A 27,478-nucleotide genomic window follows, 5' to 3' on the forward strand; every position below is an offset into this window, starting at 1 on the left:
ATCATTTTTCTTTCCTCAAAAATGATGTTTTAGCAAGCAATTTTTTATTTTCTCAAGGGTAACAGGAGAAATTGGACCCCAGTAATTGTTGCCCAGTTTGTCCTGAGTACGCTGATACCCCATATGTGGGGGTAAACCACTGTTTGGGCACATGTCGGGGCTCGGAAGTCAAGTAGTGACGTTTTGAAATGCAGACTTTGATGGAATGGTCTGCGGGCGTCACGTTGCGTTTGCAGAGCCCCTGGTGTGCCTAAACAGTAGAAACCCCCCACAAGTGACCCCATTTTGGAAACTAGACCCCCCAAGGAACTTATCTAGATATGTGGTGAGCACTTTGAACCCCCAAGTGCTTCACAGACGTTTACAACGCAGAGCCGTGAAAATAAAAAATCATTTTACTTTCCTCAAAAATGATGTTTTAGCAAGCAATTTTTTATTTTCTCAAGGGTAACAGGAGAAATTGGACCCCAGTAATTGTTGCCCAGTTTGTCCTGAGTACACTGATACCCCATATGTGGGGGTAAACCACTGTTTGGGCACACGTCGGGGCTCGGAAGGGAAGGAGCACCATTTGACTTTTTGAATAAAAGATTGGCTGGAATCAATGGTGGCGCCATGTTGCGTTTGGAGACCCCCTGATGTGCCTAAACAGTGGAAACCCCTCAATTCTTACGCCAACACACCCCTAACCCTTATCCCAACTGTAGCCGTAACCCTAACCACAACCCTAACCGCAACACACCCCTAACCCCAACACACCCCTAACCCTAACCACAACCCTAATTCCAACCCAACCCTAACCCTAAGGCTATGTACCCACGTTGCGGATTCGTGTGAGATTTTTCCGCACCATTTTTGAAAAATCCGCGGGTAAAAGGCACTGCGTTTTACCTGCGGATTTACTGCGGATTTCACCTGCGGATTCCTATTGAGGAATAGGTGTAAAACGCTGCGGAATCCGCACAAAGAATTGACATGCTGCGGAAAATACAACGCAGCGTTTCCGTGCGGTATTTTCCGCACCATGGGCACAGCGGATTTGGTTTTCCATAGGTTTACATGGTACTGTAAACCTGATGGAACACTGCTGCGGATCCGCAGCGGCCAATCCGCTGCGGATCCGCAGCCAAATCCGCACCGTGTGCACATAGCCTAATTCTAAAGGTATGTGCACACGCTGCGGAAAACGTTGCGGATCCGCAGCAGTTTCCCATGAGTTTACATTTCAATGTAAACCTATGGGAAACAAAAATCGCTGTACACATGCTGCAGAAAAACTGCACGGAAATGCAGCGGTTTACATTCCGCAGCATGTCACTTCTTTCTGCGGATTCCACAGCGGTTTTACAACTGCTCCAATAGAAAATCGCAGTTGTAAAACCGCAGTGAAATGCGCAGAAAAACCACGGTAAATCTGCCATAAATCCGCAGCGGTTTAGCACTGCGGATTTATCAAATCCGCTGCAGAAAAATCCGCAGAGGACCAGAATACGTGTGCACATACCGAAACCCTAACCCTAACCCTAACCCTACCCCTAACCCTACCCCTAACCCTAACCCTACCCCTACCCCTAACCCTACCCCTAACCCTAACCCTAGTTCTAACTCCAACCTTAGTGAAAAAAAAAAAAAATTCTTTATTTTATTATTGTCCCTATCTATGGGGGACAAATGGGGGGGGTCATTTACTGTTTTTTTATTTTGACCACTGTGATAGATTATATCACAGTGATCAAAATTCACATTGGAACGAATCTGCCGGCCGGCAGATTCGGCGGGCGCACTGCGCATGCGCCCGCCATTTTGGAACATGGCGGCGCTCGGGGAAGAAGACTGACGGACCCCGCCAGGATCGGTAAGTATAAGGGGGGGAGATCAGGGCACGGGGGGGGAGATCAGGGCACGGGGGGGCGTCGGAGCACGGGGGGGAGGGATCGGAGCATGGGGGAGAGTGATCGGTGTGCGGGCGGGTGGATCGGTGTGCAGGGGGGGGGGGATCGGTGTGCAGGGGGGGTGGTTCGGAGCACGGGGGGGGATCGGAGTGCGGGGGGGTTTGATTGGAGCACGGGGGGGTGTGATTGGAGCACGGGGGAGCGGACAGGAGGACGGGGGAGCGGAGCACAGGACGGAGGGGAGCAGACCACAGATCGGGGGGCGATCGGAGGGGTGGGGTGGGGGCACATTAGTATTTCCAGCCATGGCCGATGATATTGCAGCATCGGCCATGGCTGGATTGTAATATTTCACCATTTTTTTAGGTGAAATATTACAAATCGCTCTGATTGGCAGTTTCACTTTCAACAGCCAATCAGAGCGATCGTAGCCACGAGGGGGTGAAGCCACCCCCCCTGGGCTAAACTACCACTCCCCCTGTCCCTGCAGATCGGGTGAAATGGGAGTTAACCCTTTCACCCGATCTGCAGGGACGCGATCTTTCTGTGACACAGCATATGCGTCACAGGTCGGATTGGCACCGACTTTCATGACGCATACGCTGTGTCACAGGTCGGGAAGGGGTTAATAATGGAGAGGCGTCAATTATGACACCTATCCATTATTAATCCAATTGTAGTGAAGGGTTAAATAAAACACAAACACATTAGTTAAAATTATTTTAATGAAATAAAAACAATGGTTGTTGCAGTATTTTATTCAACGCCCAATCCAGTCACTGAAGACCCTCGTTCTGTGAGTAAAAAAACATAATAAACCAACAATATACTTACCCTCCGCAGATCTGTAACGTCCAACGATGTAAATCCTTCTGAAGGGGTTAAAACATTTTGCAGCAAGGAGCTGTGCTAATGCAGGCTGCTCCTCCTCCTCCTCCTCCTCCTCCTCCTCCTCCTCCTCCTCCTCCTCCTCCTCCTCCTCCTCCTCCTCGCTGCAAAACCCCAGGGAATGAGGCTAAAAATAGATCAATGATCTATATTTAGCATCATTTGCGGTGAGGCGCCCTCTGCTGGCTGTTCATAGATCGTGGGAAATTACCTAGAAAGCCTGGGAGCTTACAATAGCAAGGTGGCATTAACCCTTCATTACCCCATATCCCACCGCTACACGGGAATGGGAAGAGAGTGGCCAAGTGCCAGAATAGGCGCATCTTCCAGATGTGCCTGTTCTGGGGTGGCTGGGGGCAGATGTTTTTAGCCAGGGGGGGGGCCAATAACCGTGGACCCTCTCCAGGCTATTAATATCTGCCCTCAGTCACTGGCTTTACTACTCTGGCGGAGAAAATTGCGCGGGAGCCCACGCCAATTTTTTCCGCCATTTAACCCTTTATTTTAAGAGCTAGAACGGCCAAATTTTGCAGATACACACTACTGACATTAGTAGTGTGGAATCTGCAAAAAAAATGGAGAGAAGACATGGTTTACTGTATGTAACCATGTCTCATATCATGTCGGGTTTTAGGAAGGAGAAAGAAAAAGCCGGTAATTCAATTACCGGCTTTCAAGCTGTATAGCGCTGGAAAAAATATTAATATATATACATATATGTGTCTCACTGACATATATATATATATATATACCTATTCTATGTGTACACATTTATTCTACCTATTCTACTGTAAGCTGTCAGTGTGATTTTACTGATTTTATATTTTCTTTTCTTTTTGGGACACATGGATCACTTCTATAGCGGTATGTTGGTTTTGCAAGCCTGCGAGAAAACCACGCAGTACGGATGCCATACGGATTACATACGGAGGATGCCATGCGCAAAAAACGCTGACACACCCTGCCTACGGAGGAGCTACGGACCACTTTTTTCGGGACTTTTCAGCGTATTACGGCCGTAATATACGGACCGCATTGTTTTACGCTGTGTGTGACGCCGGCCTTAGAGTCCAGAGGGGCTCTATGCTTCGAGCCTTCCGCTTGGGATAGAGATCGTAATGACTCCCTTACTTCTAGCCGGATCATTTCTTTTATGTTTGCCGTACTCATGGACTCTTCCGCTACCTGGGGGAGGACAATATAGGTGATAACCATTATCTGACCTAAGGTCACTACCCCCCAACCACTCCTGTAGACCTCACCGTCTGTTGTATACAGGGGGCACATAACTTTTTAGTACAAGAGTCGGGCAAGGGGACTCCACAGAGGGCACATTCCTTATGTTTAGATTTGTCCGTACTCTTCTTCCCCTGGAAAGATAAAGTATAAGGGGCCCGCGTCACAGAGTGAACTTTCACGTAGATCACTTACCCGTGCGCCCAAGTCAAGTACCGGAATCCGAGGGGGTTCTTTCCTAGTAGAAGCTCTAGATCCCTGTTCGGATGAGCTCTTTCGACTGGTCTGGTCGCCTCTATCCTTTTTGGGCTTCTGACGCATCTCGTCTGACAGCTGCTGCTGCTGCTGCTCACCATCACTCTCCATGACGAATTGCGACTAAAAGCAGGGTTCTGACATTGTAACCTGCTTATATCCCCCTTGGATCCGGTCAGCAGATGGGCCGGCGCTATCCCTATTGGTTCCGGACACCGCAGGAGGGCAGGAGGGCTGTCGGGAGAACCGGCGTCCAGATGCGATGGGCGCCGCCATCTTGGATCGTCCGCGCATGCGCAGACGTCCGGCGACCCGGAAGCGGCTACCAAACTCCGCCCCCCCACGTCACCGCACCCGGAAACGCTCCAGCACACGCTGAGAGCCGTGCAGGACGTCGGGGACGGATCGGCAGCGCTCCGGAGCTCACTCCACGCACCTGAGCCCGGCACCCGCAGCCATGCCGCACCGCTGCGCCACCAATGGGAATACTTACCTGCGCCGACGCTGTTGGATGCAGGAAATCCTCCGGACTCCGCTCCCTGCTGCGAACGCCACCGACATGCAATCCAGCAAGGACCACCGTGGCGTCTCCAGGGATCTCCGCACCGGCCGAGGTAGGAGACCCCCCCGCTACCGTAATCGGCCGGCCGGCCTGGGCTTCTGTCTGTAGGCACCCGTCCCCTCAGGAACAGGAAACCAACTGAGGCAAGGGAGAGGTACCGCCCTTTTGTATCTGTAGGTTTCCTGTTCCTAATGGGCGGATCCCCTCTCTCGTCGTGCTGTCATGGGAGTCCGAGTAAAGTGTTGTTTAAAGTTTGCAACAAGCCACCTGGTAGACACCAAACATGTAGAAGAAGGTGCTCTGGTCAGATGAAACCAAAATCGAAATTTTTGGCAATAATGCCAAACGATATGTTTGGCGTAAAGGCAACACAGCTCATCACCCTGAACATACCATCCCCACTGTCAAACATGGTGGTGGCAGCATCATGGTTTGGGCCTGCTTTTCTTCAGCAGGGACAGGGAAGATGGTTTAAATTGATGGGAAGATGGATGGAGCCAAATACAGGACCATTCTTTAAGAAAACCTGTTGGAATCTGCAAAAGACCTGAGACTGGGACGGAGATTTGTCTTCCAACAAGACAATGATCTCAAACATAAAGCAAAATCTACAATGGAATGGTCACAAATAAACGTATCCGGGTGTTAGAATGGCCGAGTCACAGTCCAGACCTCAATCCAACCGAGAATCTGTGGAAAGAGCCGAAAACTGCTGATCACAAACGATCTCCATCAAACCTTACTGAGCTCCAGCTGTTTGCCAGGAAGAACGGGCGAGAATTTCAGTCTCTCCATGTACAAAACTGATAGAGACAGAACCCAAGAGACTTGTAATCGCAGCAAAAGGGGCGCAACAAAGTATTAAGTTACAGGGGCCAAATAATATTGCACGCCCCACTTTACAGTTTTTTTAATTTCCATAAAAATGTAACCAATAAATTTCTTTCAACTTCAAATTGTTTTCCACTTGTTGTTGATTCTTCACCAAAAATTTACATTTGATTTCTTTAGGTTTGAAGCATGATATGTGGGAAAAGGTTGAAAAGTTCAAGGGGGCCGAATACTTTCGCAAGGCACTGTATAAACTCACCTCACCAACCTGCTGGTCCTCATCACATAGACTCAACTCTCCGACCCACTGGTCCTCATTACAGGGACTCACCTCTCTCCAACCCACTGGTCCTCATCACATAGACTCAACTCTCCAACCCACTGGTCCTCATCACAGACTCAACTCTCCAACCCACTGGTCCTCATTACAGGGACTCACCTCTCCAACCCACTGGTCCTCATTACAGAGTCTCACCTCTCCAACCCACTGGTCCTCATTACAGGGACTCACCTCTCCGACCCGCCCCCCTTCATTACAGGGTCTCACCTCTCCGACCCGCCCCCCTTCATTACAGGGACTCACCTCTCCAACCCACTGGTCCTCATTACAGGGTCTCACCTCTCCGACCCGCCCCCCTTCATTACAGGGTCTCACCTCTCCGACCCGCCCCCCTTCATTACAGGGTCTCACCTCTCCGACCCGCCCCCCTTCATTACAGGGTCTCACCTCTCCGACCCGCCCCCCTTCATTACAGGGTCTCACCTCTCTGACCCGTCGGGCCTCACAACAGAGACTCACCTCTTCAACCCGCTGGTCCTCATGACAGAGACTCCGACTCTCAAGTCCTACCTCATATCCTACCTGCTGGTCCCAGATACGGTTCTGTCACCCCTCAATTTGACGCCGATGCAGATTGCTATGGTATAGTTACTACTCAGAAGAAAGCACCAGAATCTGCCCTGTATACAGCACAACCTGCAAGACATGGTGCAGCCAAAGCGATCAGTCAATCAAATCAATAGAAATGTAATTACCGTAAGCTGCTAATAACTGATACAATGACAAGTGAATTAAAACGGGAACAAAAGAGGACGACAATACACAGCAGCAGGAAAGAGGCCGAGAATAATAATATATAAAGTATTATATAAGTGTATATGACGATGATGTTGGGGTCATAGAGAGGAGCCAGGGCAATAAAACAAACAGCATGGGGTGGACAAAGGGCGCCGAAGGCAGCAGTGAGAAGGGTCAGCAGTGGGAAGGAGCAGTTGTAAAAAGGGGCAGCTGTGAGAACGGGCAGCAGTGAGAAGATGCAGTTGTGGGAAGGGGCAGCAGTGAGAAAGTAGTTGTGAGTTGTGGGAAGGGGCAGCTGTGGGAAGGGGCAGCAATGGGAAGAGGCGGCAGTGGGAAGGGGCAGCTATGAGAATGGGCAGCTGTGAGAAGGGGCAGCTGGATGGGCAACTGTGGGAAGGAGCAGATGTGGGAAGGGGCAGCTGTGAGAAGGGGCAGCTGTGGGAAAGGACAGCTGTGAGAAGGGGCAGCTGTGGGAAAGGACAGCTGTGGGAAGGGGCAGCAATGGGAAGAGGCAGCAGTGGGAAGGGGCAGCTATGAGAATGGGCAGCTGTGGGATGGGGCAGCTGTGAGAAGGGGCAGCAGCTGGATGGGCAACTGTTGGAAGGAGCAGATGTGGGAAGGGGCAGTTGTGGGAAGGGGCAGCAGTGGGAAGGGGCAGCTCAGCTGTGAGAAGGAGCAGCAGTGGGAAGGGGCAGCTCAGCTGTGAGAAGGGGCAGCAGTGGGAAGGGGCAGCTCAGCTGTGAGAAGGAGCAGCAGTGGGAAGGGGCAGCTCAGCTGTGAGAAGGGGCAGCTGTGGGAAGGGGCAGCACACAAATCTCCACCATGTGCTGACACTGCATAGGATTGTCCACCAGTAGTTGTTCCACTGACATTGCCACACCCTGCCTCCTATTCTACCGTCAGACACACGGTGTCCGCTGGGTGCAGTTACACACACTGACACTCAGCAGCTGACGCGGACAGGGGAACTCCAGGAGGCGAGCAGTAAATGAAAGCGAAACTGAGGCCCCGGCTCCACTGCGCTCACCCGACACTGAACACCCGACACTGAACACCCGACACTGAACACCCGACACTGAACACCCGACACTGAACACCCGACACTGAACACCCGACACAGCTCACAGGGATTCATCCAACAACGCCCTATGTGGACACCACCACCATGGCGGACCGCTCCTACCAGTTCCCCCTGTCCGTACAGTGGGACGAGGGGCCCGAGAATCTGAAGCAGCTGAAGAACAAACTTCTGCTGTATTTCCAGAGCAAGAGGAAATCTAATGGAGGAGAATGTGAGATCCGGGAGGAGGACGGCAGCCGGGGGTATATCCTGATACACTTCAGGGAGGAGGAGGGTAAGTGCCCGGGGTCAGGGAGGAGGAGGAGGGTAAGTGCCCGGGGTCAGGGAGGAGGAGGAGGAGGGTAAGTGCCCGGGGTCAGGGAGGAGGAGGAGGGTAAGTGCCCGGGGTCAGGGAGGAGGAGGAGGGTAAGTGCCCGGGGTCAGGGAGGAGGAGGGTAAGTGTCCGGAGTCAGGGAGGAGGAGGAGGGTAAGTGCCCGGGGTCAGGTAGGAGGAGGAGGGTAAGTGCCCGGGGTCAGGGAGGAGGAGGAGGGTAAGTGCCCGGGGTCAGGGAGGAGGAGGAGGGTAAGTGCCCGGGGTCAGGTAGGAGGAGGAGGGTAAGTGCCCGGGGTCAGGTAGGAGGAGGAGGGTAAGTGCCCGGGGTCAGGGAGGAGGTGGAGGGTAAGTGCCCGGGGTCAGGGAGGAGGAGGAGGGTAAGTGCCCGGGGTCAGGTAGGAGGAGGAGGGTAAGTGCCCGGGGTCAGGGAGGAGGTGGAGGGTAAGTGCCCGGGGTCAGGTAGGAGGAGGAGGGTAAGTGCCCAGGGTCAGGGAGGAGGAGGAGGGTAAGTGCCCGGGGTCAGGTAGGAGGAGGAGGGTAAGTGCCCGGGGTCAGGGAGGAGGTGGAGGGTAAGTGCCCGGGGTCAGGGAGGAGGAGGAGGGTAAGTGCCCGGGGTCAGGTAGGAGGAGGAGGGTAAGTGCCCGGGGTCAGGGAGGAGGTGGAGGGTAAGTGCCCGGGGTCAGGGAGGAGGTGGAGGGTAAGTGCCCGGGGTCAGGGAGGAGGAGGAGGGTAAGTGCCCGGGGTTTGGGAGGAGGAGGAGGGTAAGTGCCCGGGGTCAGGGAGGAGGAGGAGGGTAAGTGCCCGGGGTCAGGGAGGAGGAGGAGGGTAAGTGCCCGGGGTCAGGGAGGAGGAGGAGGGTAAGTGCCCGGGGTCGGGGAGGAGGGTAAGTGCCCGGGGTCAGGGAGGGGGAGGAGGGTAAGTGCCCGGGGTCAGGGAGGAGGAGGAGGGTAAGTGCCCGAGGTCAGGGTGGAGGAGGAGGGTAAGTGCCCGGGGTCAGGGAGGAGGAGGAGGGTAAGTGCCCGGGGTCAGGGAGGAGGAGGAGGGTAAGTGCCCGGGGTCAGGGAGGAGGAGGAGGGTAAGTGCCCGGGGTCAGGGAGGAGAAGGAGGGTAAGTGCCCGGGGTCAGGGAGGAGAAGGAGGGTAAGTGCGTGGGGACAGGGAGGAGGAGGAGGGTAAGTGCCAGGGGTCAGGGAACAGGAGGGTAAGTGCCAGCGGCCAGGGAGGAGTAGGATGGTATGTGCTCAGGGTGAGAGATGAGGAGGGTATGTACCAAGGGTCAGGGATGAGGAGGGTATGTACCCAGGGTCAGGGAACAGGAGGGTGTGTACCCAGGGTCAGGGAACAGGAGGGTGTGTACCCAGGGTCAGGGATGAGGAGGGTATGTACCAAGGGTCAGGGATGAGGAGTAGGGTATGTACCCAGGGTCAGGGATGAGGAGTAGGGTATGTACCCAGGGTCAGGGATGAGGAGGGTATGTACCCAGGGTCAGGGATGAGGAGTAGGGTATGTACCCAGGGTCAGGGATGAGGAGGGTATGTGCCCAGGGTCAGGGATGAGGAGGGTGCGTACCCAGTGTCAGGGAACAGGAGGGTGTGTACCCAGGGTCAGGGATGAGGAGGGTATGTACCCAGGGTCAGGGATGAGGAGGGTATGTGCCCAGGGTCAGGGATGAGGAGGGTGTGTACCCAGGGTCAGGGATGAGGAGGGTGTGTACCCAGGGTCAGGGATGAGGAGGGTGTGTACCCAGGGTCAGGGATGAGGAGGGTATGTGCCCAGGGTCAGGGATGAGGAGGGTGTGTACCCAGGGTCAGGGATGAGGAGGGTGTGTACCCAGGGTCAGGGATGAGGAGGGTGTGCACCCACGGTCAGGGATGAGGAGGGTGTGTACCCAGGGTCAGGGATGAGGAGGGTGTGTACCCAGGGTCAGAGTTGCTGTATGAAATCGTGGTGTCCCGAGACCTCCCAGGATACGTCTCCTACCCGTCTCCTACCCGTAGAGCTGCTCCGTGAGACCATATTATCCAGACACTTCCAGGGATGTGGGATTTCTTGCCTGAACAGCGCTCTCTTGTGGTGGACCTGCTGTGTGACAGGTCTCATATATAGCAGGTATTGCCACTGTGGCCTTCAGTGCTTGGTGAGATGCCCCGATCCTCAGTCTGTTATATTGTGCATGAGACGCCGGTCACAGATCATAATACTTTAAGCCACATCCATTTCTTATCGGGAACACCCACAAAACTGCCTATAAATGTCAATGTAAAATGACGGGGTCCATGGGTCGGAGGCTGTTATCAGAGTCGTCCTGGGTCATGTAGTGTCACCTCCTGGCAGTGACATGTCTGGGATGATAATGCTCCCTCCTCTACCCCCTACAGTCCGGGACAACGTGTTGTGGAAAGAAAACCACAAGCTGAAAATTACAGATGGGAAAACGATAAATCTGAGGGTGACCCTCCCCACATCATCACCAGACGTAAGTCCACAGTATCAGAACCTGACTGATCAACATCAAGCACCACTCCTCAATCACGGACTATCCTGTTTAGGGACTTAATGCCTCTTTTGTCTTCCTTTTAGGGAGCACCAAGCCCTGGTGTGGACACAGGTAAGGAAGATGGGAATTATTGATTGAAATGGTATAACATAATAATAGATTATTGTAATATAAAGTAACAGCATCATGTAAAATCGTGACATAGAGATCAGAATAAGGGAACCATCATGGGTACGGCAGAGATGCCTGACTGTTAAGGCTGTGTGCACACGCTGCGGATTTTGCTGCGGATCCGCAGCGGATTTGGGCGCTGCGGATCCGCAGCAGTTTTCCCAAAGTTTACAGTACAATGTAAACCTATGGGAAAAAAAACTGCAGTGCACATGCTGCAGAAAAAGGCGCGCGGAAACGCTGCGGATTATTTTCCACAGCATGTCAATTGTTTGTGCGGATTCCGCAGCGGGTTTCAACCAGCACCAATAGGAAAGTGCTGGTGAAAACCCGCAGAAGAATCCACAGAACAAACCGCAAGAAAATCCGCAGTGAAAACCGCTGTGGTTTTGCACTGCGGATTTTCAAAATCCAAATCCGCAGCATGGGCCCATACCCTAATACAGAACACAAAACTGACATGTGGGCAGCTGATAGGTGTCAGTGGAGGTTTAGTCTTTTCCAATTAGAAATCGTCCAGACCTGACTATGTAAGATGATTTGTTATTTATTGATCATGCCGCCATAGACAAGAGGTCAGCACAATCACCTGTCTGCCCCAATACAGATTCTTCATATTTAAATAGCAAGAGAGATAGGCGTGTAAAGTACAGAGTTGTGAGAATAGCACATATGATGGTCATAGGTTGACCGTAAGCATTCTGTTATCTACACTACCAGAGAAAGCACGTGATGACGCCTTCATGTGTACGTTACGTAAGGGAAGCCAGCTAAAAGCCACAAAGGCTACACACGTCTAGTCTGCAGAAAACTTCAGCTGAATATAGTTCTAAGTCTAGAAACCTACAGTCATGGCCAAAAGTATTGACACCCCTGCAATTCTGTCAGATAATTGGATATAATTTGACACCAAACATAAAAAAGGCGGTGGACAAAAGTATTGGCACTGTTCGAAAAATCCTGTGATGCTTCTCTAATTAGTGTAATTAACAGCACCTGTAACTTACCTGTGGCACCTAACAGGTGTTGGCAATCACTAAATCACACTTGCAGCCAGTTCACATGGATTAAAGTTGACTCAACCTCTGTCCTGTGTCCTTGTGTGCACCACATTGAGCATGGAGAAAAGAAAGAAGACCAAAGAACTGTCTGAGGACTTGAGAAACCAAATTGTGAGGAAGCATGAGCAATCTCAAGGCTACAAGTCCATCTCCAAAGACCTGAATGTTCCTGTGTCTACCGTGCGCAGTGTCATCAAGAAGTGTAAAGCCCATGGCACTGTGGCTAACCTCCCTAGATGTGGACGGAAAAGAAAAATTGACAAGAGATTTCAATGCAAGATTGTGCGGATGTTGGATAAAGAACCTCGACTAACATCCACACAAGTTCAAGCTGCCCTGCAGTCCGAGGGTACAACAGTGTCAACCCGTATTATCCGTCGGCGTCTGAATGAAAAGGGACTGTATGGTAGGAGACCCAGGAAGACCCCACTTCTTACCCCGAGACATAAAAAAGCCAGGCTGGAGTTTGCCAAAACTTACCTGAAAAAGCCTAAAACGTTTTGGAAGAATGTTCTCTGGTCAGATGAGACAAAAGTAGAGCTTTTTGGGCAAAGGCATCAACATAGAGTTTACAGGAGAAAAAAAGAGGCATTCAAAGAAAAGAACACGGTCCCTACAGTCAAACATGGCGGAGGTAACCTGATGTTTTGGGGTTGCTTTGCTGCCTCTGGCACTGGACTGCTTGACCGTGTGCATGGCATTATGAAGTCTGAAGACTACCAACAAATTTTGCAGCATAATGTAGGGCCCAGTGTGAGAAAGCTGGGTCTCCCTCAGAGGTGATGGGTCTTCCAGCAGGACAATGACCCAAAACACACTTCAAAAAGCACTAGAAAATGGTTTGAGAGAAAGCACTGGAGACTTCTAAGGTGGCCAGCAATGAGTCCAGACCTGAATCCCACAGAACACCAGTGGAGAGATCTAAAAATGGCAGTTTGGAGAAGGCGCCTTCAAATATCAGGGTTCTGGAGCAGTTTGCTGAAGAAGAATGGTCTAAAATTCCAGCAGAGCATCGTAAGAAACTCATTGATGGTTACCGGAAGCGGTTGGTCGCAGTTATTTTGGCTAAAGGTTGTGCAACCAAGTATTAGGCTGAGGGTGCCAATACTTTTGCCTGGCCCATTTTTGGAGTTTTGTGTGAAATGATCAATGTTTTGCTTTTTGCTTCATTCTCTTTTGTGTTTTTCATTTAAGACAAATTAAATGAAGATAATAATAACAAAGAATTTGTGATTGCAATCATTTCCAGGAAGAAACTGTATTATCTGACAGAATTGCAGGGGTGTCAATACTTTTGGCCACAACTGTATGTGTATATAGTACAGACCAAAAGTTTGGACACACCTTCTCATTTAAAGATTTTTCTGTATTTTCATGACTATGAAGATTATAAATTCACACTGAAGGTATCAAGACTATGAATTAACATGTGGAATTATATACTTAACAAAAAAGTGTGAAACAACTGAAATGATCTCTATATATAATCGTCTAAGGGGCACTTCCATCTGTTTGTCTGTCTGTCACGGAAATCCCACACAGTCCAGCCACGAAATGGCCGCTCCCTACTCCCCTGCAGTCAGGTCCCGCTCCATACTCCCCAGTCAGCGCCCGCCGCCCACATAGCGTTTTAGCGGTCTGTTAACGCTGCTATTAACTTTGTGTGACAAACTTTTTACTATTGATGCAGCCTATGCAGCATCAATAGTAAAAAGATATAATGTTAAAAATAATAAATAAAATAAAAAATGGCGCTATTCTCACCCTCCGGCGTCCACCGATGCGCGCGAGCGGCGAGGCTGCCGCCAGCTTCCGTTCCCAGAGATGCATTGCAAAATTACCCATATGACTTAGCGGTCTCGCGAGACCGCTAAGTCATCTGGGTAATTTCGCAATGCATCACTGGGAAAGGAAGCTGGCGGCAGCCTCGCCGCTCGCACGCATCGGTGGACGCCGCAGGGTAAGTATATAACTATTTTTTATTTTAATTCTTGTTTTTAACAGATATAGTGCCCACACTGCTATATACTACGTGGGCTGTGTTATATACTGCGTGACTGATATATACTGCGTGGGCTGTGTTTTATACAACGTGGCTGCTATATACTACGTGGCTGTGCTATATACTACGTGGCTGTGCTATATACTACGTGGCTGTGCTATATACTACGTGGCTGTGCTATATACTACGTGGCTGTGCTATATACTACGTGGCTGTGCTATATACTACGTGGCTGTGCTATATACTATGTGGCTGCTATGCACTACGTGGCTGCTATATACCACGTGGCTGTGCTACATACTATGTGGCTGCTACATACTACGTGGCTGTGCTGTATACAACGTGGCTGTGCTATATACTAAGTGGCTGTCTGTGTTATATAGTACGTGGGCTGTGTTATATACTACGTGGCTGTGCTATATACTACGTGGCTGTGCTATATACTATGTGGCTGTGCTATATACTATGTGGCTGCTATATACTACGTGGCTGCTATATACTACGTGGCTGCTATATACTACGTGGCTGCTATATACTACGTGGCTGCTATATACTACGTGGCTGTTATATACTACGTGGCTGTGCTATATACTATGTGGCTGCTATGCACTACGTGGCTGCTATATACCACGTGGCTGTGCTACATACTATGTGGCTGCTACATACTACGTGGCTGTGCTGTATACTACGTGGCTGTGCTATATACTATGTGGCTGCTATGCACTACGTGGCTGCTATATACCACGTGGCTGTGCTACATACTATGTGGCTGCTACATACTACGTGGCTGTGCTGTATACTACGTGGCTGTGCTACATACTATGTGGCTGCTACATACTACGTGGCTGTGCTGTATACTACGTGGCTGTGCTATATACTAAGTGGCTGTCTGTGTTATATAGTACGTGGGCTGTGTTATATACTACGTGGCTGTGCTATATACTACGTGGCTGTGCTATATACTATGTGGCTGTGCTATATACTATGTGGCTGCTATGCACTACGTGGCTGCTATATACCACGTGGCTGTGCTACATACTATGTGGCTGCTACATACTACGTGGCTGTGCTGTATACTACGTGGCTGTGCTACATACTATGTGGCTGCTATATACTACGTGGCTGCTATATACTACGTGGCTGCTATATACTACGTGGCTGCTATATACTACGTGGCTGCTATATACTACGTGGCTGCTATATACTACGTGGCTGTGCTATATACTATGTGGCTGCTATATACTACGTGGCTGCTATATATTATGTGGCTGTCTATATACTACAGGCTGTGCTATATACTACATACTACGTGGCTGTGCTATATACTACGTGGCTGTGTTATATACTACTTGGTTGTACTATATCCTGCACCCCGAACCTCCGACATCCAGCGCCAAACTGCGACAGACGCAGTCCAGCCGCGAATTGACGCGGGATTTAAACCATGCTTCGCTGATTGGTTGCACCTGGCCGGCCGCAACCAATCAGCGATATTGGCGCGGTATTTAAACATCACTTTGGTCATTGGTCGTGCCCGGCCAGCTGCGACAAATCAGCGACAGGCGCAGTCCGGCCGCAAATTGGCGCCAGATTTGAACCACGCTTCGCTGTTCGGCCAGCCGGGCGTGACCCATCAGCGATATTGGCGCGGAATTTAACCCCCACTCACAGCGCGACGTACATGCATACATACATATTCTAGAATACCCGATGTGTTAGAATCGGGCCACCATCTTGTGTCTTATATTCTAGGTTCTTCAAAGTAGCCACCTTTTGCTTTGATGACTGCTTTGCACACTCTTGGCATTCTCTTGATGAGCTTCAAGAGGTAGTCACCGGGAATGGTCTTCCAACAATCGTGAAGGAGTTCCCAGAGATGCTTAGCACTTGTTGGCCCTTTTGCCTTCACTCTGCGGTCCAGCTCACCCCAAACCATCTCGATTGGGTTCAGGTCTGGTGACTGTGGAGGCCAGGTCATCTGGCGTAGCACCCATGACTCTCCTTCTTGGTCAAATAGCCCTTACACAGACTGGAAGTGTTTGGGGTCATTGTCCTGTTGAAAAATAAATGATGGTCCAACTAAACACAAACCGGATGGAATAGCATGCCGCTGCAAGATGCTGTGGTAGCTGTTATGTAGGCAATCCAGTGACACAGTGTGCCAGCAATCAGAGCACATACAGTGATCTGACAATAACCCAAAAATAATAGAACGAGCTCTGAGACGTGGAATCTCTGTAGACCGCAATACCTGATCCTATCCTAAACACAACTAAAGGCAGCTGTGGATTGCGCCTGACAATACCTATGCAACTCGGCACAGCCTGAGGAACTGACTAGCCTGAAGATAGAAATACAAGCCTGACTTGCCTCAGAGAAATACCCCAAAGGAAAAGGCAGCCCCCCACATATAATGACTGTTAGCAAGATGAAAAGACAAAACGTAGGGATGAAATAGATTCAGCAAAGTGAGGCCCGATATTCTAGATAGAGCGAGGAAAGCAAAGAGAACTTTGCAGTCTACAAAAAACCCTAAAGCAAAAAACCACGCAAAGGGGGCAAAAAGACCCACCGTGCCGAACTAACGGCACGGCGGTACACCCTTTGCGTCTCAGAGCTTCCAGCAAAACGAATTGACAAGCTGGACAGAAAAAGTAGCAACAAAAGCAAAGAAGCACTTATCTAAGCAGAGCAGCAGGCCACAGGAAAGATCCAAAGCTCAGATCCAACACTGGAACATTGACAAGGAGCAAGGAAGACAGAATCAGGCGGAGTTAAATAACAAAGCAGCCAACGAGCTCACCAGAACACCTGAGGGAGGAAGCTCAGAAGCTGCAGTACCACTTGTGACCACAGGAGTGAATTCAGCCACAGAATTCACAACAGGTAGCCATGCTGGTTCAGTATGCCTTCAATTTTGAATAAATCCCCAACAGTGTCACCAGCAAAGCCCCGAAATCCCCCCCCCCATCACACCTCCCCCTCCATCACACCTCCCCCTCCATGCTTCACGGTGGGAACCAGGCATGTAGAGTCCATCCGTTCACCTTTTCTGCATCACACAAAGACTCGGTGGTTGGAACCAAAGATCTCAAATTTGGACTCATCAGACCAAAGCACAGATTTCCACTGGTCTAATGTCCATTCCTTGTGTTCTTTAGCCCAAACAAGTCTCTTCTGCTTGTTGCCTGTCCTTAGCAGTGGTTTCCTAGCAGCTATTTTACCATGAAGGCCTGCTGCACAAAGTCTCCTCTTAACAGTTGCTGTAGAGATGTGTCTGCTGCTAGAACTCTGTGTGGCATTGACCTGGTCTCTAATCTGAGCTGCTGTTAACCTGCGATTTCTGAGGCTGGAGACACGGATAAACTTATCCTCAGAAGCAGAGGTGACTCTTGGTCTTCCTTTCCTGGGGCGGTCCTCATGTGAGCCAGTTTCTTTGTAGCGCTTGATGGTCTTTGCCACTGCACTTGAGGACACTTTCAAAGTTTGCCCAATTTTTCGGACTGACTGACCTTCATTTCTTAAAGTAATGATGGCCACTCATTTTCCTTTACTTAGCTGCTTTTTTCTTGCCATAATACAAATTCTACAAACAACCTAAAAGACGATGGTCTTATTTTACCACCTCCTTAATGAAGCCAACCATAGATAAAATTCCAATTAGATTTTATTAGAAAACTATAGAAACAATTAACATACATTTAAAACTAAAAAAACTACCTCCATTTAACATCAGAACAATACCCCATGGGGGAGCCCCAATGAAGACCAGACAGCAATAAAAGTAACAGCAGGAGCACTGAGAAGACAATCAAACTGCAGCATATATAAGGTAATCAAACCCACAGATACACAAACAGATGACACCTTCATAGGTGCTAACAGCATCGCTTTATATATCCATACTCATGTGATTGCAGTATAAAGGTACCGTCACACTGAACAACTTTACAACGAGAACGACAGCGATCCGCGACGTTGCAGCGTCCTGGATAGCGATCTCGTTGTGTTTTACACGCAGCAGCGATCTGGATCCCACTGTGACATCGCTGGTCGGAGCTAGAAGTCCAGAACTTTATTTGGTCGTCAGGTCGGCATGATTCGTCATGTTTGACAGCAAAAGCAACGATGCCAGCAATGTTTTACATGGAGCAACAACCAGCGAGAACGATAAGTGAGTCGCCGTTACGTCACTGGATCGCTCCTGCATCGTTCTGGCGTTGCCGGTGTTTGACGTCTCTACAGCGACCTAAACAGCGACGCTCCAGCCATCGGCTCGTTGTCTATATCGCTGCAGCGTCGCTGAGTGTGACGGGACCTTAAGCGCCATTTATAAAGTGCAGTAACGTTGTAATCAGCATATACAATTAACCCCAATGTCTCAGGTCCATATAAATTACACGTTTGGGCACTTTTTTGAATAATTATAAATTCTAACAGTCTATTCAGTAGGACTATCAGCTGTGTATCCACCAGACTTCAGCTCAACACAACTGATGGTCCCAACCCCATTTATAAGGCAAGAAATCCCACTTATTAAACCTGACAGGGCACACCTGTGAAGTGAAAACCATTCCCGGTGACTACCTCTTGAAGCTCATCAAGAGAATGCCAAGACTGTGCAAAGCAGTCATCAAAGCAAAAGGTGGCTACTGTGAAGAACCTAGAATATAAGACATAAAGCAGAAAAAACACTGGCGCTCCAAGTAGTTCCTGATAGAGGAACAGTTGCTCGATGTCGAGTGCTGCTGGTGATTACAGCAGGTTCTGTGCGGACCTGTTAAATATATTCTAGGTTACTGAAAGCAAAAAGTGCTCACCTGCGCCGGCTGCAATGATTGAGCAATACGAGGAGAAGTGTAAGTATTAGAGTAAATATGAACATGAGGACACTTACTTATTTGATACCGTTGGTGATGACGAGAAAAAAATGTTGTGGATCCTTTTAGGTACCGGTAGAACCTTTAAAAAGAGAGATGTCTGCTCCTTCTAACACTTATATTTGGAAATAGAGTGAGATGATGAGGTATATCATTTTACTCACTTGAATAGTTGTTCCCCGGGACCGTGGAATTCCAGGGGAACAACTATTCCCACTCACCACCAGGCTCGGACTGGCCCACCGGAGAACCGGATGATTCTCCTGTGGGCCCAGGCACTGACATACTGGCCAGCAGCTGCCTAGGGCCCCCACTACTCCAGGGGCCCCTTGCCAGTGGTTATAGGGCCCCTGAGTCAAGGGGGCCCGCCCTGTGCCAGTAGCAGCAGCTGGATCCTGTCCCCGCTGCTAAAGCAAAATGAATATTCACGCTTCCCCACACCCCTATGGGCGTGGAGAGGTGTGAATACCATTTCTCTTTAATAGCGGGCAGCGTTAGTCGCAGGCTGCAGCTAACACTGCCCTCATATAAGGCCCCACCACACACACATACACTAACAAAGCACCGCACCACACACACACACAGCGCCGCACACGCACACACACGCAGGCACACAGACTTCCAGCATCCTGCTTCCTGTCTGAGACAGTCCAGCTGGATGACATCATCATCATCCAGCATGCTGCTGTCTCAGTCTGAAAGCTTCCAGGAATCCAGCAAGGAAGAGGCTGCTGGGATGAGCTGCTGCTGCGGGGAGGTGAGCTGTGCTGTGTGCCTGCGTGTGTGTGTGTGTGATGAACGTGTGATGAGCTGTTGCTGCAGTGAGCTGTGTGTGAGTGTGTGTGGTGAAGGACAATGATATTGGTGCGGGAAACAATGATGGAGGTGATGGGCAATGATGGTGGTTAGGGGAGACAATGATGGAGGTGATGGGCAATGATGGTTGGGGGGAAGACAATGATGGAGGTGATGGGCAATCATGGTGAGGTCGGCAATGATGGAGGTGATAGGTAATGATGGTATGGGAGGCAATGATGGAGGTGATAGGCAATGATGGAGGTGATGGGCAATGATGGAGGTGATGAAATGGGCAATGGTGGTGGGGGGAAGCAATGATGGAGGTGATGAAATGGACAATGATGGTGGGGGAGGAGGCAATGATGCAGGTGGTGGAATGGGCAGTGATGGAGGTGGTGGGAGAGAATGATAGTGGTGGGGAAGAAGGCAATGATGGAGGTGGGGATGAGGACAATGATGGGGGTGGAGAGGGGCTGCATTATACTTTATGAGGGTGCTACATTATATTCTATGGTTGGGACTGCTTTCTACCTGAGGGGGTAGCATTATATTTTGTGGGGTGCTGCATTATATTATATCAGAGGGGACTGCATTATATTTTATGAGGGGGCTAAATTATATTCTGTGAGGGGGCTACCCCAACCCCTGCTACATAATTAAGACGTGAAATACCTTATATTATACCCTGATATTAGTGCTTTTTACCGCACAATTGGTGGTCTTGTATCTATTTCTATGTAGCTACATAGTGCTCCAGTCCGACGCTGCACCACAACACCAAGAATAATTGCGAATCCACAGGAATTCAGAGTTTAAATTTCCCATTTTTTCTCCATCGACAATCCAAGTGAGTACAATGATATACCTCATCATCTCAGTCTGTTTCCAAATAGAAGTGTTAGAAGGAGCAGACATCTCTCTTTAAAGCTTCTACCGGTACCTAAAAGGATCCACAACATTTATCACAAACGGTATCAAATAAGTAAGTGTCCTCGTGTTCATATTAACTCCTCGTATGGCTCATTCATTGCAGCCGGCGCAGGTGAGCACCTTTTGCTTTCAGTAACCTAGAATATAAGACATAACTTCAGTTGTTTCACACTTTTTTGTTAAGTATATAATCCCACATGTGATAATTCATAGTTTTGATGCCTTCAGTGTGAATGTACAATTTTCATAGTCATGAAAATACAGAGAAATCTTTAAATGAGAAGGTGTGTCCAAACTTTTGGTCCGTACTGTATATATATATATAATATTAGAGAAAAGCCACTATTACAATTATTAGAACAGTAGGCAGCCCCCTGCTCCCCCTGATGAGGGTCTACAGATCCTCATTGGTGAAGCTGATGTCTGTATTTTTGCTCATTTGTGATTTGTCCACATCGTCGGGTGCAGATGGTCGGACGCCGGACGTCTCCTCATCCGTGGTCTTCATAGAGAATGTCCAGGACTCGTGCACGTCTGACATGTTAAACCTCCTGGTGGAGAACCTCAGCTCCAGGAGTCAGGACCAAGATTTCCATGTGGAGATGATTCCTGAGCTCAAAAGTGCCGCCATCACGTTCACCTGTGACATAGGTGAGCTGTATACAGAGGCCATACCCACCCCGTATATACAGAGGCCATACCCACCCCGTATATACAGAGGCCATACCCACCCCGTATATACAGAGGCCATACCCACCCCGTATATACAGAGGTCATACCCACCCCGTATATACAGAGGTCATACCCACCCCGTATATACAGAGGTCATACCCACCCCGTATATACAGAGGTCATACCCACCCCGTATATACAGAGGTCATACCCACCCCGTATATACAGAGGTCATACCCACCCCGTATATACAGAGGTCATATCCACCCCGTATATACAGAGGCCATACCCACCCCGTATATACAGAGGTCATACCCACCCCGTATATACAGAGGTCATACCCACCCCGTATATACAGAGGTCATACCCACCCCGTATATACAGAGGTCATACCCACCCCGTATATACAGAGGCCATACCCACCCCGTATATACAGAGGTCATACCCACCCCGTATATACAGAGGTCATACCCACCCCGTATATACAGAGGTCATACCCACCCCGTATATACAGAGGTCATACCCACCCCGTATATACAGAGGCCATACCCACCCCGTATATACAGAGGTCATATCCACCCCGTATATACAGAGGTCATACCCACCCCGTATATACAGAGGCCATACCCACCCCGTATATACAGAGGCCATACCCACCCCGTATATACAGAGGTCATACCCACCCCGTATATACAGAGGCCATACCCACCCCATATATACAGAGGTCATACCCACCCCGTATATACAGAGGTCATACCCACCCCGTATATACAGAGGTCATACCCACCCCGTATATACAGAGGTCATACCCACCCCGTATATACAGAGGTCATACCCACCCCGTATATACAGAGGCCATACCCACCCCGTATATACAGAGGTCATACCCACCCCGTATATACAGAGGTCATACCCACCCCGTATATACAGAGGTCATACCCACCCCGTATATACAGAGGTCATACCCACCCCGTATATACAGAGGCCATACCCACCCCGTATATACAGAGGCCATACCCACCCCGTATATACAGAGGCCATACCCACCCCGTATATACAGAGGCCATACCCACCCCATATATACAGAGGTCATACCCACCCCGTATATACAGAGGTCATACCCACCCCGTATATACAGAGGTCATACCCACCCCGTATATACAGAGGTCATACCCACCCCGTATATACAGAGGCCATACCCACCCCGTATATACAGAGGTCATACCCACCCCGTATATACAGAGGTCATATCCACCCCGTATATACAAAGGCCATACCCACCCCGTATATACAGAGGCCATACCCACCCCGTATATACAGAGGTCATACCCACCCCGTATATACAGAGGTCATACCCACCCCGTATATACAGAGGCCATACCCACCCCGTATATACAGAGGTCATACCCACCCCGTATATACAGAGGTCATACCCACCCCGTATATACAGAGGTCATATCCACCCCGTATATACAGAGGCCATACCCACCCCGTATATACAAAGGCCATACCCACCCCGTATATACAGAGGTCATACCCACCCCGTATATACAGAGGTCATACCCACCCCGTATATACAGAGGTCATACCCACCCCGTATATACAGAGGTCATACCCACCCCGTATATACAGAGGTCATACCCACCCCGTATATACAGAGGTCATACCCACCCCGTATATACAGAGGTCATACCCACCCCGTATATACAGAGGTCATACCCACCCCGTATATACAAAGGTCATACCCACCCCGTATATACAAAGGCCATACCCACCCCGTATATACAAAGGCCATACCCACCCCGTATATACAGAGGCCATACCCACCCCGTATATACAGAGGTCATACCCACCCCGTATATACAGAGGTCATACCCACCCCGTATATACAGAGGTCATACCCACCCCGTATATACAGAGGTCATACCCACCCCGTATATACAGAGGCCATACCCACCCCGTATATACAGAGGTCATACCCACCCCGTATATACAGAGGTCATACCCACCCCGTATATACAGAGGTCATACCCACCCCGTATATACAGAGGTCATACCCACCCCGTATATACACGGCACAGACATCCCCATCATATATCACCCTCACCTGTGACATGTGAGCTGTATACAGAGGTCATATCCACCCCGTATATACAGGGCACAGACATCCCCATCATATATCACCCTCACCTGTGACATGTGAGCTGTATACAGAGGTCATATCCACCCCATATATACAGGGCACAGATATCCCCATCATATATCACCCTCACCTGTGACATGTGAGCTGTATACAGAGGTCATATCCACCCCGTATATACAGAGGTCATATCCACCCCGTATATACAGAGGTCATACCCACCCCGTATATACAGAGGTCATACCCACCCCGTATATACAGCGCCCAGATACCTCCACCACATGACATGAGCTGTTGGCTTCCACCTCTGGCCTTTTTCCTGTGGTGGCGGCCGCTCCATCTCCGGAGGACGAGCCACGGTTGTGGTTGTTCCTTTTAGTCTCCAGACATAGTATATAGTTTTGCTCTTTATTTGCAGATATTCACCACTTCATGAAGATTTTCTCCACAAGTCTCCGAGTGACACAACTGAAACTAAAGGCAAAGCTTCTAGAGGAGACCACCACTATCAGGGTGGAGAACCTGCCCCCCAACACCTCCAAGGAGGACCTCACATTCTTCTTTGAGAGCCCCAGGCTTGGAGGAGGAAAAGTGCAGGAGATGAAGATGTTCCCGGAGGAGGGCGCCGCGCTGCTGAAGCTCACTGATACTGATGGTATGAATGTGGTGCTCGCAGGGTGAGACAGGGTGCCGAGGGGAGACGGACCACCTCCAATACTCCTGAGTAAAGTGTTCCCCAATATGGAGACTTTGATGGTGGAACCTGCTGTACATGGGATGTCCGAGGCTTATAGAATGGAGTATAGAGAAATAAAGTTATGGATTCTGCAGGGACCTACTAAATATAGTAATAATGAATATATATATATCTATGGCACCAACATATTCCGTGGCGCTGTACAATAAGCAGGGGCATGTACAGACAATAGTGAGGGTCCTGTGCTCAGCGCGGCAGCCTATGTCAGAGCCATAATGGCGGCCATATTGCTGATAACCCTGATTTCCTAGCAGTAGACACCAGTATATGGTTGAATATGGGGAGGCCATACATCTACATATGATAGATCGCAGTCCGCCCCAGGAGGAGATGGACTCATGTGACGCCATGGTGCTGATGCCCATTTTGTTTTTTGCTCTCATCTCCAGCTGTGAAGATGATAATAAAGAAGCAGCTGGTGTTTAATAAGACGGCCATCAGCGCGTATCGCTACTACCCATCTTTACGTTTACATCTCTATGGAGCAGTTGAACCTGACGTCACCATACCGCCCCCTAAGGAGTTCAGCATAAGCCCATATATACTGGAGCTCATCCTCGGTAACGAGCAAACCAAAGTCAGCATAGAAGCCAAGATGGCCAAAAAATACTGCAAGATGAAGTGGCCGAGCCCTGACTGCCTGAACCCCATTGTAACCATAGAGATATCCAAGAACCTGTCTGCCAGGACTATGGCGAAGGTGGTCCACACATGGACTGAGGAGGTCTCCACCGAATTCTCACTTTTCATCTCAAAATATAAAGTAATAGACTGTAAAATGAACCCATCGGTGTGGGAGGACCTCAAGGATCAGATCTCCACTGCTGCCTATGATGGGGTATTGATCAAACCCAACCCTGAACTCGAGAAGATCTTCCTGGCCGGCCCAATGAAGGACGTGAATAAGATCGAGCAGACGTTCCGGAAACTGGTGGAGGAAACCAGCAGAAAGGTGGAGAGAAGGAGTAAAGTGATGACCATGACAGAACCCATGTCTGCAGCTCTCTACCATATCATACATTGCAGTGGTCTGGAGAGCAAGATACTGGCCGATGTCCCAGAGCTGGGGATGGAGTACGACCCATCTACACACAACGTCAGGCTCACTGGACTGCGAGAAGAAGTTCTCCAAGCCAAGTGTGAGATAATGAGCGCCAGACAGCAACTGAAAACCAAATACATCCAGCTGGACCCGTACGCCCACCAGTTCTTGATGTTCGCGGACAACGACGAGGTTTCTTGTCTCCTCTTTGCACGTCACAAAATAAATGCACTCATTGAAATGGAAGAAAACTTGGTCCAACTGACCGGACACTCCAAAAAAGACATGATGGACGCAGAGCAGCAAATTAACCGAGAACTGATTTGTCAGCGAATTCCAGTTGTGGCCAAGAAAATCCTTGAAAGTCCGGAGTGGAGAAGTCTTCAGTCACATCTTCAGGAGTCCTTCAATTCTGAGATGTGCACAGTCATGATCCAGGAGTTCCCCTCCGGAGCGGAGAACGATGTGGTGCTCGCAGGGATGTCCACCAATGTACAACTCTGCTACAAGCAGATAAAAGACTTTGTGGACACTCATACGGTGATGGAGGTGAAGGTTCCCATCCGCTCCACAATCATGTTGCAATTCATGGAAGAAGAGATGACGCAGGCATGGCAGGAGATTTCAACCAAGGTGAAAGTTGTGAAGAATGAGAACAGTGTGTCCCTGTTGGGTCCGAGGGTCCAGGCTGAGGATGCCGCCGCTCAGGTCCGCAGTCTTCTGTCCACAATATATTGTGACTCCCTCCGCATCAATAAACCAGGAGCTAAAAAATTCTGTGCGAGCCATGAGGAAGTCCACGCCACTACAGCAAAGACCAAATTCCACTGTGTGATCCGCTTAGAGACGGGCGGAGATAACAGACTGGATGAAGGCCAATATGAGGTGAAGCTACAAAGTGGGGTGACCATCGCAGTGTACAAGGACAACCTGTGTCGGCACAACGTCGATGTCATCGTTAATGCCGCTAATGAAGATCTGCAGCACTGCGGAGGTCTGGCCGAGGCCTTGCTTAAAGCAGCAGGACCCAAACTCCAAGACGATTGTAATCTTATCATCAAGAGCGAGGGAAAGTTGGCCCCTGGGGATTCAGTCATTACAGATGCCGGAAAGCTGCCATGCAAACAAGTGATCCATACAGTTGGACCCCGGTGGGATCGTCAGTCCCATGTGAGATGTGAGAGACTATTGCGCAGAGCAATTACCACTAGCTTAGAGCTGGCCTCAGAGAACGGCCACAGCTCCATAGCCATCCCGGCCGTCAGTTCTGGAATTTTTGGGTTCCCTTTACAAGAGTGTGCTCGAAATATACTGGATGCCATCATGGATTATGTGGAGAAGGGCAGCGCGACCTGTTTACAGCGGATACACCTCGTCGATATGAATGTCCAAACTACTAACATATTTTCTGAGCTTCTAAAATCCAGATTTGGAGAGAAAAATATTACTGTGGCCGCAACAACAAGCGGACCCCCGACTCCCATCAGACAAGTAAAAAGTGCGAAGCCACAAGTCACAGCGAGCAGAGATGTGGATGAAGTGTGGACCCCTGAGGGGCTGATCATCAGGCTTGTGCAAAAGAAAATACAAGACGCCACAGTAAGTACCTGGCCTTATAGACGGGCATACCTCTAGGGGGACGGCCCCCCGAGACCTCGTGCCGCAGGGGGCCCATACATCCCTCAGCCCCATAGCAGTTTAATGGCATCTAGTAGGCGGGGGGCTCAGGAAAGAAATTATATTGAGGCCTCTTGGCTTAAAGGTGGGAAATGTTCCCATCTCTGACCGATTACAATTATAATGATCTGTAGCGGTCACACAGTATTATTATTATTTATGTATTTATATAGGACCATTGATTCCATGGTGCTTTACATTGGAAGGGGTTACATACAAATTACAGATATCACATACAGTAAACTAACAATGACAGACTGATACAGAGGGGAGAGGACCCTGCCCTTGCGGACTTACATTCTACAGGATGGTGGGGAAGGAGACAATAGGTCGAGGGTTGCAGGAGCTCCGGTGTTGGTGAGGCGGTAGCTCCGGTGTTGGTGAGGCGGTAGCTCCGGTGTTGGTGAGGCGTTAGCTCCGGTGTTGGTGAGGACGTAGCTCCGGTGTTGGTGAGGTGGTAGCTCCGGTGTTGGTGAGGCGGTAGCTCCGGTGTTGGTGAGGTGGTAGCTCCGGTGTTGGTGAGGTGGTAGCTCCGGTGTTGGTGAGGCGGTAGCTCCGATAGTGGTGAGGTGGTAGCTCCGGTGGTGGAGAGGCGGTAGCTCCGGTGTTGGTGAGGCGGTAGCTCCGGTGTTGGTGAGGCGGTAGCTCTGGTGTTGGTGAGGCGGTAGCTCCGGTGTTGGTGAGGCGGTAGCTCCGGTGTTGGTGAGGCGGTAGCT

General features: G+C 49.8%; 1 protein-coding gene across 2 annotated transcripts in view; it reads left to right on the forward strand.

The window, feature by feature from the left end:
- The first annotated feature begins 7,632 nt into the window (after positions 1 to 7,632).
- The window catches only part of LOC138644318 (protein mono-ADP-ribosyltransferase PARP14-like), a 148,739-nt gene continuing 128,893 nt past the window's right edge, over positions 7,633 to 27,478 (forward strand). For both annotated transcript variants that reach the window (XM_069732568.1, XM_069732569.1), the window contains exons 1-6: positions 7,633 to 8,097; positions 10,514 to 10,611; positions 10,716 to 10,743; positions 20,943 to 21,125; positions 23,705 to 23,941; positions 24,433 to 26,684. In XM_069732568.1, coding sequence (XP_069588669.1) covers positions 7,908 to 8,097; positions 10,514 to 10,611; positions 10,716 to 10,743; positions 20,943 to 21,125; positions 23,705 to 23,941; positions 24,433 to 26,684 — 2,988 coding nt within the window. In that variant the 5' untranslated portion in view covers positions 7,633 to 7,907. The remainder of the gene's footprint in view (positions 8,098 to 10,513; positions 10,612 to 10,715; positions 10,744 to 20,942; positions 21,126 to 23,704; positions 23,942 to 24,432; positions 26,685 to 27,478) is intronic.

The sequence above is a fragment of the Ranitomeya imitator genome, chromosome 7 (assembly GCF_032444005.1).
Source record: "Ranitomeya imitator isolate aRanImi1 chromosome 7, aRanImi1.pri, whole genome shotgun sequence".
Classification (NCBI taxonomy): Eukaryota; Metazoa; Chordata; class Amphibia; order Anura; family Dendrobatidae; genus Ranitomeya; species Ranitomeya imitator.